A 14,636-nucleotide genomic window follows, 5' to 3' on the forward strand; every position below is an offset into this window, starting at 1 on the left:
TTCCTATATCTAGAATATAACTTTCTGTTTGAGTTTGCAATTGCCAATATATTTGTTTGAAAAATGGACTGCCTTCAAGTTGATCCCGACTTATGACGACCCTATGAATACGGTTTTCAGGGTAAGCAGTATTCAGAGGTAGTTTACCATTGCCTCCCTCTGAGGCTGACACGCAGTGACTGGCCCAAGGTCACCCATTCAGCTTCATGGCTGTGTGGGGATTCGAACCCTGGTCTCCCAGGTTGTAGTCCAGCAACTTAACCACGACACCACTATATTTTGTTTACTGTTGCATTTATATCCCACCTTTCTTCCAAGGAGCTCAAAGTGGTACACATGGGTCTCCCCATTTTATATTCAAACTAATCCTATGAGGTGGGTTAGGCTGAGAGGTCACCCAATGAACTTCATGGCTGAGCGGAGATTTGAACCCTGGTCTCCCAAATTATAGTCTGACACTCTAACCACTACACCACACTAGCTTTAATAGCCAGACATATCTCCATCCACCTACCTCTCTCCTGTTGTCCCTCCTCAAGACCAACTTCTTTGGGCTTATTCCCTTCATACATACATATACGTGTTCACGTATGTTTCACCACTCAGAATCTCATCGGTCATTGATATGCAGCTACATATGAGATGTGAGGAGGCATGAAAGCTGCACTCAGCAGGTTGCATTTAATTCAAGATGACAGATTCACAAGCACAAGCCAACCCTTCAAGCTGATTCACACGCACATTTCATCACTTGATCAAAGGGTAACTAACTCTGCATGTGTGAATGCATGTAGTGTGGTTTAGATAATTTTAGACTCTGGACTTAATCATCTTATAGGGGGTCCCTCTTTGGGTAGACGGCAAAGTATATTGCTTCACTTACTTCAAAATGTAAGCCAGCCCTGCTGTGTTCAGGGGCCCTCCTGCTCATTCTGCTGAAACTCCTGCCATAAATTCCTGTCCTGGCACCACCACTGCAGCCGGAACAGATCAGACAGAACAGTTCCCCCTTGCAGCCCTTGAAGCACAAGTCAATCCACACATTCCACTGTGTATGCTTGAAGATAAATCCTCAAGCACAGAGTAACATGATGAGAAATCAAGCAATTGCCTGCATGTGGGAACTCAACACAGCCTTTCCTGAGCCACCAAAGCCACATCTCTATTGTGACCACTCAGTTCCCACTGCATCCACAAAATCCATATGTCAGTTCTGGGCTTCTCCCCAATCAGTCTGGTTACTGAAAAACTCAAAGGTTTCTGGACAGGGACTGTGTCACTTCTCTGTTCTGTACAGCACTTAGCTCCTCTGACCTAACTACGCCACTATCCGCTGCTGAGTTTAGTAGAGTCTTTGTTTATACAGCAATGAAGTGGGTCTCTCCAGATTTCCTGAGTGCTGGTTCTTTGCATTTGAAGGGAGAGTGGCTGTTCACTCAGGTCCTTCTTGTGGGCTTCCCAGAGGCATCTGGTCGGCCACTGCGAGAACAGCACGCTGGACTAGATGGGCCAGCTGGCAGCTTCAAGTGTTCTGATGATCCCTCCCCTTTAAAAAATAAAAAAAAGTCCACATGGGAAATTTTCATAGTTGCACAAAGCTCAGGTTGAAACCCAATGTAAAGATCTTCCACTGTGCAACAGTAGCGTAGTGGCAAATTCAGAAGTGCAGAGTCCCTTCATGATAGTCAAGCCACACACCCTCACAGCCACACCCGTGTTCCACTTTCCCTCATCCCTCTGTCATCTCACAAGTCCACACTCCACTACAACAGATGCCCATAGGAGCCAATCAGCATGAAAGGGGAGGCTTGTGTTAGCTACCGAGAAGAGTCTTCTCAGTAGCTGGCTCACCTCCTTTCACTCTGTTTGGCTCCAATGAGTACGAAAGGACAAGGATTCTTCTCAGTGGCTCCCTTTTCATGCTGATTGGCTCACACAAAGGGACCTGCCTGGAACCCTGCTCCCTAAAAAGGAACAGCTCTATGACCACTCGCAACCCCAGATGACTACACCCCTGCTGTGCAAATAACAAAAACACAAAAACTGTAACCAACACCAAATTATTTTGTCAGGTAGAAAAGAGATTGGTCTGGTGCTCAGGCAAAGAATGGGTTGTGGTTGGGGGGGGGGCAGGAAGGAGAATCGAAGAGGCCCAATTCACAAAAGCCATAACAGCTACATGTCCATCTCATCAGCAGGGTGCACAGGTTAAAAAAAAAGAGGGTAAAGCTTTTACACCTTTAATAGTTCTAAAATGGAAATGGACTGCCTTCAAGTCGATCCGGACTTATGGCGACCCTATGAATAGGGTTTTCGTGGTAAGTGGTATCCAGAGGGGGTTTACCATTGCCTCCCTCTGAGGCTGAGAGGCAGTGACTGGCCCAAGGTCACCCAGTGAGCTTCATGGCTGTGTGGGGATTCGAACTCTGGTCTCCCAGGTCATAGTCCAACACTAGTCTAACCACTATACCACACTGGCTACACTTGCAGAAATCCTTCTTCTACTAAAGGTGCAGGAGCCCCCTGTCCTCTTTTGCATCTGGCCATCCTACCCAGCAGTGCTTGAATGATGAGAGAACATGGTAACGTTCTGAAATCCCCAAGGCAACACATCTAGCCTAATCACCACCCTCAAAGGCTTCTAAAAACAGGAGCTAAGGGGGACAATGCAAAAGCAGTGCATTGCAGCCTCTTTCATAGTGTGCTGCACTGTAAGTTCAGAACTATACCGAACTTGAATCCTGCCAACCCAGCTGCCGATTCTTTTTTAGGATATGTAGAGTAAACTTTGGAAGCAGGAAAAGAAGCTGCACATTAGCCACTGGTTCAACCAACTTCAACTCTGCCTTGATCTGAGGTAAACTCCTGAATCTGATAATAAACAAGGATTTTCCAATCTGATGAAATGGCTTCCTCTTGTTGAAATGAGACTTAACTGAAGTGAAGGGACTCAGTCCTGGCATGTGCAAAATGGAGTGCCCCACAGCATGTGCAGAGTGTGATTGTTCCCTTATATCGAGGGTATAGATGTGACATCAAGAGTAAGAGAAACCCCAAATATCAGATGGCATGTGAACAGATCCACTCAAGGTTGACTGAGAATTCAAATGCCTTTAACTCAGCAAATGCATCAGTGGCAGGGGGGTAGGACTTGTTGCACAGGGAGAGGGACAATGGTGACCAAATATGGTCATTGAACAGATCGGTTTACTACAATAATTGGATTGTGCAAACAGGGGTGTAGTTGTCTGGGATCGTGGTGGGTCATAGACCCCTTACTTTTTTGGAAGTAGGGTCCCTATGTATGAGCTAGTCATGTTAGCTACTGAGCATGTTAGCTACTGAGAAGAGTCCTTGTTCCTTGTCTTTTTGTGCTGATTGTAGCCAATCAGAGTGAAAGGTGAGTCAGCCACTTAGAAGACTCTTCTCAGTAGCTAACACAGAGATTCCCCTTTCATGTTGATTGGCTCCTAGGGACATCTGTTGTAGTGGAATGTGAACTTGCAAGATGACAGGGAGAGCAAAAGAGACAAGGGGAAATGGAAAAGGGGGTATGGCTGTGTGGGGACATGGTGTGACTATCATGAAGGGACCCTACACTTCTGAATTTGCCACTACACTCTTGCAGGAAAATTGCACTCTCCTCTGTACCAGTGACAGGTTTTTGGAATGTTTTAAGATTTCAGATATCCTTCTGCTTTCTCTCTTTTTAAAACCCAGTCCGATTCAAATGCAGCCCTCTTGATTTTTATTTGAAAACAAAACAAAACAAAAAGCAAAAACAAAACGTAAAACCTGACTCGGTTTATTAAATTTCGTTCCACTCGGTTGACTCTCACAGCGTTTTCATGGTAACGCAGGGCAACCAATCACAACCAAATCTTTTCGACCCCAAAAAAACTGGCACAGAGCGCTCGATTTCCTTCAAGCAAGGAAAACCCCAACATGACATCATCAATTCTGCAAAGCCGAAGGAGTTCGCCACCACTTGCAAAAACGAAGCGGACAATATATACATTATATATATATATATATATATTATGAAAACTCGTTGTGAGCGTGTGCGTGTTTAGCAGGGGGAAAACCCTCTTCAAATATATATCAAAACTTTTTCCAAATATTCATCGGAGCTCTTCCTGGCTCCCCTCCAAAATTCCCAGCGCTGGGAGTTTAATGAGATCCATCCTGCCCCCTGTCCCATCGAGGGGGAGGGAGAGAGACTCCTCCTTTTGTGACTCATTCTCGGGCAAAGAGGCGAGGGGGGCAGGAGGGGAGGGAGGCGGCGAGCCTCCGGAGCACTCACGTTCCGGGCGGGTTGGAGAAAGAAGACTTTAGGCGAGCGATCCCCGGGAGGGAATCTCTTGGAGCCCGGCTGGGATTTTGCTCTCGTCTCTCGCTCCGTCCACCCAGATAACCTTCTCTCCCTCCGCTTCCGACGCCCAGGCCCAGCTATGCTTCCCCGGGCCCTGCTGTTCCTCTTCAGCGTGCCTTGCGCTTGGGGCTTCAACCTGGACGCCGAGGCGCCGGCGCTTTTACGCGGCCCCCCAGGCAGCTTTTTTGGCTTCTCGGTGGACTTTTACCTCCCGGAGGCGCAGAGGTAGGTCAAGGCAAGGCGGCGTGGCCGGAACACACTCTTTTTTTTTGGAGGGGGGAAGGGGTGGCATAGTGGGACAACCTGAAACCACCCTCCATTAATCCGGGGACTCGGATGGTCTCCGGAGATGGGAGTAGATGGGGGGGTCACTGATCGGGGAAGCGCGCACACTGGTGGAGGTGGGAAGACCACTTTTTGCGCTGTTTGGATAACTTAGAAAGGAAAACGAAATTGAATTGGCGTAGGTTGCACTGCCTGGAAGAAGTGGCTTTCTCCCTCTCTCCTCCCCCCACTCCAAATCACGCCTCCCCTCCACTCGGCTGGCCTGCCGCCCGCTCCCTCTTTCCAGCCCCACTAAGTGGTTGCAGACCCACCGTCCCCCGCCTGTTGCGTTTCCTCACAACCCGCTCCCGTTACTCGGGATCTCCACCCCACACACTCCCCTTTGGTGGCGGCAGCGGCTGCTGCTGTTCCACGGGAGGAACGCGCGACGGCCCAACCCCGCCGCAGGCGAGAGTGGCGGATTTTCCGCGCCCCCCCCTCGTCTTCGCCTCTCCACTCGCTCTCGCCCCCAACAGGCTCGGAACGAAGCATTTCCTGTAATCGGAGCTCATCCCCGCCGCTCTTGTTCCAGGGATTGGGGGGTGGGGGAAGAGAAAAGAAGAGGGGGGTCGGGTTGGGGCTGAAGGAGCTGATGGGAGGGGGGCGCGGGAGAGAGTCCGTAGCAACCTTTTTGTCGGGACAGGTTATGGGAAGTGAATCTCTGGCTTGGGACGAGCGGTGGAAGTGGGCGGGCGTCCTGGTCGGACTTTTCTTTCACACACAAAGGTGTGCTTAGCAAAGGAGGTCGGTGAAGTAGCAAATTTACTTAGTCTCTTCCCCCAGGCGTTTCATATGGGGTTTTTTTTGGGGGGGGAGAGAATCTGGTAAGGCAAAATGTTTAAGATGAGATGGAACATCCTATTCTGGATCTCCTGTCCCATATTTGAGATGGGCCTAATTTGATTTTGGGAAGAACCATAGCTCAGTGGTAGAACATGTACTTGGCAAGCAGAAGGACGCAGGTTCAATCCCCAGTGGCATCTCCAGGTAGGGCTGGGAAAGATCCCTTCTGAAACCTTGGAGAGCTGCTGCCAGTCAGTGTAGACAATACTGAGCTAGATGGGCCAATGGTCGGGCTCAATATAAGGCAGTATCCTACTTAGCTATGTGCTGCACAAGAAGTCAAATATGGAGCAGAGCCACCATCACCACGAGCCAGACTTGCCCATGCTGATGGTGTCTAGCAGAAAAAGCATGGTCGGATCTCCTTCCTCTCTGGCCAGGATGTTCAAGGCATCTAGAGGGTTGGGTGTTGAGTACACATCTGCATCCTGGTAATCGGAAAAGGAAAGGATGCTGCTTGAGATGGTGGGAATAATTGTGACTGGATATCTCTCCATCCTTGCAATGGAGGGGCAAACTGAGCTTGGTAGCTCCTCCTGCTTGGGCACACACCAGTAACTGGAAAGGCATATACAAGTCTTGCTTGGGTGGGGTGTGGCATGTGGCAGAAAGGGGAGTATTGGGTGGTGTCTCTGAATGTACTAGACTGGAGATCTTTCACCTCCAGACTGAGATGCGATTGCTGGGCGAGTGGGTTGGACATTCCAGTGGCGCCATAAGGTCAGGACTTTGGGGCAGATGTCCAGGGCCCTAATCATCAGAAGGGCCCCCAAATGCAGGAGAGCTGCTGTATCACATTTTGAAATAATATACTTTGAGATTTTATTAGAGGGTTCCCCATATAGCTATCGATTTGTGTCTAAAATTACGTAACATACACCACTATGATGTTTGAATAGCACCACCTCCTCCCAAAGTAGTGGAGTTAGCTACAAGTGTCTCCTTTTGGCTTACCCTTCCAGAAGATCCTTTAAATCAGGCATGGGTGGGGAACCTTTGGCCCTCCAGATGTTGCTGAACTACAACTTCCACAATCCCTAGCCATTGCCCATGCTTGCTAGGGGTGATAGGAGTTTTAGTTGAGTGACATTTGGAGAGCTAAAAGCTCCCTCAATCCCTGCTTTAAATCCTGCTGCAGCCCTGTGAACGGTTCCTTGGAGTAAGTTCCATTTAATTCACTGGGACTTCCTCCCAAGGAAGTTGGCATTGGATCAGTCTGTAAATCTCTGAACTAGTACACCCACCTAACTTTGCACTCTGTGTTACTCAGCGCAGAATATCTGCTGTGCCCTCATTCTGTACTTGCCACCCACACTGCTGCTGAGATGAGAACAACCACTTGCTCGCAAATATGCACTGAAGGAGCGTTTGGGGAGGAAAAACCCCACCCTTTCAAGTTTCTTTCAACATCCCGTGATTGTGCAGAGAAAAGAATGGTTTCTGAGCATTTCTTTCCAAAGGAAAAAAAGCAGTAACTAACCTGCAATAAGTGATCTTTAGGATGCACCCTGATAGTGTGGCAAATTGTGCCTGATGCTTACAAGAGCCAACATAGCTCAGTGATGAGAGTGCTTGGCTTTAAAAGTGCTGAGAAACCTAGGCTCAAAATCCCTGCCCTGTGAAGCTTGCAGGCAGTGGGTGACTTGGGGAGCAAATCACTCTCAGCTGAACCTGGCTCACCTGATGTAGTTAGCCTAAAACTCCTTGGAAGAAAGGAGGGGTGCGTCTGCCAAACTTTTGCTCTTTCTGCCCTGGGCACCCTGCCTAGTTTGTGCTGGAGGTGTTTAAAGAACGACCTCCGTCTAGGTCAGGGATATGGAACTTGTAGCCCAAGTGTGGGGAATTTTTGGCCCTTCATGTCACTGAACTGAACATAACATAAGAACATAAGAAGAGCCTGCTGGATCAGGCCAGTGGCCCATCTAGTCCAGCATCCTGTTCTCACAGTGGCCAACCAGGTGCCTGGGGGAAGCCCGCAAGCAGGACCCGAGTGCAAGAACACTCTCCCCTCCTGAGGCTTCTGGCAACTGGTTTTCAGAAGCATGCTGCCTCTGACTAGGGTGGCACAGCACAGCCATCATGGCTAGTAGCCATTGATAGCCCTGTCCTCCATGAATTTGTCTAATCTTCTTTTAATGCCATCCAAGCTGGTGGCCATTACTGCATCTTGTGGGAGCAAATTCCATAGTTTAACTATGCGCTGAGTAAAGAAGTACTTCCTTTTGTCTGTCCTGAATCTTCCAACATTCAGCTTCTTTGAATGTCCATGAGTTCTAGTATTATGAGAGAGGGAGAAGACTGGAACTCCCATCAGCCCTTACAAGCATGGCCAATGGCCAGGAATGATGAGAGTTGCAGTCCAGCAACATCTGGAGGGCCAGAGCTTTCCCACTCCAGCCCCATTTCTGCAAATTCCTTCTTTTGGCCTGGTAGAGATTTCCTTGGCTAATCCCCTGACACCTTTTGCTGAGTGCTGCTAACTCTGGGATGGGAGTGGTGATTATTACTTTTACGTATTTATCCTGTTTTTCCTCCAAGAATTTCAAGACATCATACATGATATCTCCCATGGTTATCCTCAGAGGTAGGTTTATTCCTGAGAGAACCTTGTAAAATTCAAGGCAATTCCCCTAGTCCAGCCTTTCCCAACTAGTGGGCCACCAGACGTTGTTGGACCACAACTCCCATCAGCCTCAGCCAGCATTGCCAATGGTCAGGAAAGATGGGAATTGTGGTCCAACAACATCTGGTGGCCCACTAGTTGGGAAAGGCGGCCCTTGTCTAAGGCCAACGCTCTGTCCCCTATGCTACATCTCCTGGGATGGTGGTGGCAATAGGTCTCTCCAACTGGTGTCTGGTTCCTCCTCGAGAAAGGGTGATAGCTCCATGGTAGAACATCTGCTTGGCACGCAGAAGGTCCCAGGTTGGGCTGGAAAAAGACTCCTGCCTGAAATCCTGGGAAGCTGATGTTTGGTACTGAGCTAGATGGACCAGTGATCTGATTCAATATAAGGCAGGTTCCTATGTTCCATGCCGCCAGGGCCAGCTCTAGGTTTGTGAGAGCCCCGGGCAAAGTGCCCTCCATTAAGCCATTCCATTTGTCAGTGGGCCCTGAGCACTCCGTTCATCCTGGGTGTCTGGGTCTAGACTTCATTTTAATTTTAATGCTCCAGAACAGGCTAGCTGGACTACAGCTGCCATTATCCCTAACTAATAGCTGCATGTCAGCTGGGGCTGATTGGAGTTGGAGTCCAGCAGCATATGGAAGGTGCCATGTTGGTTACCTTGCCCCAGATTAATGTGAGGTTGGGGGCATTGTGGGGAATCACTGTGGGGACTGGATCCAGCTGCTTGGTGTGCTGGTCTTGAAAAATAATACTGAAGGGAGGCCCAAGGAGGCATCGCTATGGGCCCTGCCAAGGTTCTGGGACCCTCACAGCTGCCCAAGCTTGCTAGTTGCTGGCACTAGTCCTGCATTCAGTCATTGCCCCCAGGATATGCCTTGTCATGCAAGTGACACGTGTAATCTGCTTCTTTAATGAGTTTTTTTTGGGGGGGGGGCGAAGGAAGGAAATAAGCTCTTCTCAGTCTTGATGAAACTCTCCCCATTTCCCCCATTAAATACACAATATCCCAGTTACATTGCCACACAAGCAGGAGGAATCAGAGTGACCTTATGGCCAGATGCACATGTGCAGCTGTGGGACAGAAACAGGACATAAGCTGATATATACCAGGTTTCAGATACAAATGGGTAGAAGTTCCTTTTTTGCAGTTTCTGGTCATGCTTGCACATCACTAGAAAAATTCCTACTGGGTGGTGCCCTCTGTGAGCTGAGCCTTTGCTTGGTGTTAAGCTCTGGCTGTGAGCCAAATGTTGCTGCAAACTGCCATGCCCTCTCCTCTTCCGAAGAGACAGAGATAGATCCCAGGAGGCCTGACCCTCCCTGCCTCTGCAGGGATGGGCTGGAAGTGTGCAGCAACTCAAATCTTCTGGCTCCAGTTTTCTAGGAGGGCTGCCTGGAAGCAGGAGGACAGTGCAGTACATGATGCATTTTCTCTGCCTCCACCACTGTGGCCTGAAGCAGGCATCTCCACAAGAAATGATATTCTCTTTTCACCATTAGCAGCACGTTTTGAGGTCTAAAGCAGGTTTTGAGGTGAGGATCTTTTAGCGGTGCTTAGCAAACAGGGGCCGGCTCAAAGCCCTGCCCATGGATCATCATGTATGATGTTTGCGCATGTACGTATGTCATAGCATGCAGAATCACTGGAAAGCTGCAGTGCAGTAGCACATTGCAAATGCAGTGAAATGCACCCATCATAATCTGTAAGCAGGTTGCATATTATGTGCCCTACACAAATGCTTGGCAAAATTCTCAAAGGCCCCTTCCAGATATTATGTTAATTGTGCATTCATGACAATTTGTGCTCTTGGTAATATCAGGGTGGTTGCATGCAATCCCACGTTCAATAACGTTTGTGCCTGCAGAAGTTTCAGGACGTACATATTGCTTTGTTTCCAGTCAGTGCATGTCTCGTAACTTCCTGATATAATTATGTAATCACGTAACTTTTCATACCACGTATATTCTGAAGTGGGGATTCTCCTGCTTTTGTTGCTCTATAGGCCCTATCCCAGTCTTTTAAAGATGTTTTTGAAGCTTTTTTTAAAAAAGATGTTTTGTTTTAATATATTTCTGTTTTTAAGATGTTTTAGAGTGCTTTTAGTGTTTTTGTTTGTCGCCCTGAGCTCCTTCTGGGAGGAAGGGCAGGCAAGATAGAAATGTAATAAATAAATACTATAGTACAACTGTGCCCCTCCGGATGGCAATAATGCAGTAACACTGGGGAAGTATCACAGAACAACTAATAAAGTGGAATGATGTGTGGATAAGTCCAGCGCTAATGCATTATTAATGTGTCAATGAGATGTTGCAGAATATACATGCAACCCCCCCCCCCAATTAGTCTGGAAGGGCCCAAACTCTGTCCTTTCAAGCTCTTGGTGATATATGTACATCTCATCTGTGCATAACTATAGGGAAGTCGATTCACCCTCTTACCTATGGGCCTTTTCTTAATGGCTTAGATACAAGCCGTTTAAACACATCACATTTAATCTGCTTTCCCCTCTGCTACCACCAAACCTGCTGCTTTCAAAATATTTGTTTTCAGTGTGTGTGTTCTAACTGGACGGGTCTTTGGTGATGTCTCGATGTCAAGTGTTATAATGATATGTCATTCCATGTGCTGTGTGGCATCTTTTTGCATGTGCCGAATCACATGGTTTGATTTCCTGAAATGCAAAGAGGTCACTGGACTTGCCGTGTAGATGCCTGCGCTTTTTACAGAAGACATGCGCATGCCACGGAAATCCTCCACACAAAAAGGAGGGCCAAATCCTTGATTCCCCCTCTGCTCAGTGAAAAAGGTACTTTTTTCCAGTGAAAAATGTTTCATATTTGAAAGCCCATCATTTTATGGGGTTTCATTTTTATTTTAAAACTCGGGTGTAGCTTTACTTACAATAATCATAACATAGGATGATAGGTGGGAATGAATTAGTAGAAACAAAGAACAGGATGAGAGAGGCCCTTCCAGACCCTGGAGACAATTGATAATAGGTTCTTACCAGCTGCAGACAGTGAACATCAATTATATATAGAAAGCTGCCTTATAAAGAGTGAAACCTTTAGTCCCTTCTAGTTCAGTGTTTCCTACTCTTACTGGCAACATCTCTCCAGGATCTCAGGCAGAGGTCTTTACTTGAGTCTGCTACCTGAGATCTTTTAAACTGGAGGTGCAGAAGGATTGGAACTTGGGGCTCACACATGGAAGGCATGTGCTCTTCCGCTGAGCTGTGGCCCTTCCCTCAAATTGGCCACACTTTTAAAATGCAACACTCTGCAGCTCCTGCAAATGTGACCTTTTTATGGTTTGCCGAGACAAAGTTTCTTGCCCAGATTCCAGGGCGGAAAGTGACAGCATTAGCTTTTTATTGCAGGAAGGGCTGGTTGGCGCAAGGGGTGGGTTGTGTGCACAGCAGTCACTTCCTGGCAGGCAACCCGGGTCTGGTGCTTATGCACCAACTGTTCCTGTTTTATGGTTCCTGTCCCTGGTAAATCACTGTCTTCCTTTTGTCTTTTCGAAAGGGGCTCAGGATGCCTTCAGAAAAATATTTAAGTGTGCATACACATGCAGTAGATATCCTGCCTCCAGGTTTTAGCCTCTTTCTGTGGGTCTCTAGGAGTTAAATCTCTGAGTTGGGGAGGAAGATGCATGTGTCTTGAACCGGGTGTGAATGCATGTAAATATATGTGTATGGACACACAAATCTGGTTTATTGCTCCCTTTCCTTCGTTCTCCTCACTGTGCCTATCCAGATAGTAAATCTGACTGAATGTGGCAGTTTTTCCATTATAAGTACAACCAGATCCACTGTCAGACTGAACGTTCTATTAAGGTTTAAAAAGTGGGGTGGGGAATTTATGGCAACTTTACAAAGAGACTGCTTCCAAAACCAGAGCAAGGCAGCTGCTGTTGAGTCTGTGAACACACTGTATAGCTTTAGGCTCCACTGGGTCTGGTGGCTCAATGAGTAGGGGCCTATTCCTGTTAACCCCAAGGCTGTGGGTTCTAGGCGGGGGGGGAGGAGGAAGGGCCATAGTTCAGTAGCAGAACACTTTTCGCAAGCAGGAGGCACCAGGTTAGGGTGGCCAGATGCAAAAGGGCTCCTCCGTCTTTTTAACGGTTGTGTGGAAGAGGGAATTTCAGCAGGTTTAGTTTGCCTGAAATTCCCTCTTCTAGATGACTATTGAAGCTGCAGGTGCCCTGTCTTCTTTTGCATCTGGCTATCTAGTCCCAGGTTTGAGTCCTGGAATCTCCAGGTAGGCCTTGGAAAGACTCTTGGTCTGAAATCCTGGAGAGCTGCTGCAGATCAGTGCAGAGTGTACTGAACTGGGTGGACCAGTGGGCTGGTTTGGTATAACAAAGCTTTCCTATAGAGCTGAGCAGATAGAGAAGAGCCTTCATCAGTGCAGAAAGGGTATGCTGGTGGTCCTAGTTTCCTTGCCCTTCCTTGCTACCTGCTCTGTGGCTGCGCTGAGCTACACTGTTTGCTTTTACCTTCACAGTAAGGAGCCATCAATAATTCTAGATCAGCCTTTCCTAACCTGGTGCCCTCCAGATGGTTCACACTACAACTCCCATCATCCCTGACCATTGGCCATACCAGTTGGGGCTGTTGGGAATTGTAATGTAACAACATCCAGAGGCCACACTAGGTTGGGGAAGGCTGTCCTAGAAGCTGATAGATCCTGCAATAAGCTGCTACTACTAAGCATGCATATTTTATGCCAGCTGTTTGTTTGCTAAGTATTAGGGAAATAACATGGTCTCTGCCCAGAGGAGCTTACAGTCTATACTAGATGGCCAAAGCAAAGGTGCAGCATTGATAGTACAATCGTGGCACATGTTTACTTGAAAACAACTCTCACTTGTTCAGTGGGGCTTACTCCCAGGAAAGCGTTCAAGTCCTATACACACTTACTTTGGAGCAAGTCTCGTTGAACACACTTCTGAGTAGATGTGCACAGGATTTCACTATGAATTTCTAAACAAGCAAGTTTCCAGGGATCAGGTCTACCTTGAAGTCACCACTGTTTGCATATCTGGACATCTTGCCCTTTTAGTCTCAGGTGGTGCGTGAGTAGGCTGTGCTTATGTAGCTGTGGGAAATAGCTCAGTGGAACTTTTCTGTTTAGTGGCAGTATACCCCTGAATAACTAGACGCTTGAGACAAACAGGAAGGGGAGTGGAGTGGCCTTTGTGCCCTGCTTGTAAGATTCCGAAGGCTTCTGACTTGCCAGTATTTAAAACGGAGTAGCGGATTACATGGGATTTTGGTCTCATCCAGTGGAGCTGCTCATATTAAAAGCGTTCTGCATGTACATAGGAAGCGGCCCTATACTGAGTTAGACTATTGGTCCATCTAGCTCAGTATTGTCTACTCTTGATTTGGAGTTGCTCTCTGGGCTTTAGATTAGGAGTCTTTCCCAGCCCTACCAGGACCTGCTGAGGACTGAACCTGGGACCTTCTGCATGTGAAGCCAATGCTGTACCACTGAGCTATGGTCCTCAGAGGCACTCCAGAATGACTAAGCCTGTAATACTGGCCTGAAGCACACACCCTTTTTTTTCTTGCTTGGATTAAGCTTTCCTTGGATAGATTAGCAGTGTGGATGGGGCAAGTCAGAGTAGCATAGAAAGGTTAGGGTTGGTTCAGGAACCATAGATGATCATCACCAGCATAGCCATCTTTTGACTCCCTGTTGGAAAAATCTCCTGGCCATGTTCCGATCTGTCCTTTGCACTGTCTGGAAATGTCTACGGCCCCAAGCCCAGTTATCTACAATTGCTAGCTCTGCGCTGGGATGCTGGTAATGATTATGCTTCTGTAGGGGTGGGTGGGGCAGGTTGTTTGTCCCATGAATGTAGTACAAAATTATATGACCCGCAGCCTCTCCAAATTAGGGGAATATTTCTTGTTAGGGGAAGGGCCATAGTACAAATCATGAATGTGCAATAAAAAGGACATCTGGAGGAGCTCCTAGTCTTGTGCTAGCTAATACTGCTATGTTATTGAGTGTCAACAACAATGAAGGGGCTTGTTCCTTTTCCAAGGGACTAAGCTCTACCTTAGGGAAGCCAGACAAGGATGGGGTTGTTGGGGTGTGTAAGACAGACTTTGGGGAATTCCAATGAGTGGTAAGGATGTGGTTAGGGAAGGCCGATGGAACCAGAGATGCAGGCAAGGTGAAGCAAACGGTTGCCAAATCAGGGGGTCTTTTGCAAGGCAGTTTAAAGGAACAGAGCAGAAGTTGTGTTGCATTGGTGTAGGGTGGCATCCAGCCCCACTGCTGAGATTCTGGCTAGTGTGGTAGGGCCACTCCTTCTCTTTGATTCTTGGGGGGGAGAAGCCTTTAGAGTTGGGGAGGGGGGAGTGCTTTGTTGGCATCCAGTGACTCTGCTTGCTCCTGGTTTAGTCTAGAGCCAGCTTTCCTCTTTGCTCATCAGCCAGGGGTGTGCTCCTCCT

General features: G+C 47.8%; 1 protein-coding gene across 1 annotated transcript in view; it reads left to right on the forward strand.

Moving 5' to 3' along the window:
* The first annotated feature begins 4,239 nt into the window (after positions 1–4,239).
* ITGA5 (integrin subunit alpha 5) overlaps positions 4,240–14,636 on the forward strand; it is an 86,920-nt gene continuing 76,523 nt past the window's right edge. The window contains exon 1 of the mRNA XM_061614585.1: positions 4,240–4,597. Coding sequence (XP_061470569.1) covers positions 4,452–4,597 — 146 coding nt within the window. The 5' untranslated portion in view covers positions 4,240–4,451. The remainder of the gene's footprint in view (positions 4,598–14,636) is intronic.

This window comes from Rhineura floridana, chromosome 3, assembly GCF_030035675.1.
Source record: "Rhineura floridana isolate rRhiFlo1 chromosome 3, rRhiFlo1.hap2, whole genome shotgun sequence".
Taxonomy (NCBI): Eukaryota; Metazoa; Chordata; class Lepidosauria; order Squamata; family Rhineuridae; genus Rhineura; species Rhineura floridana.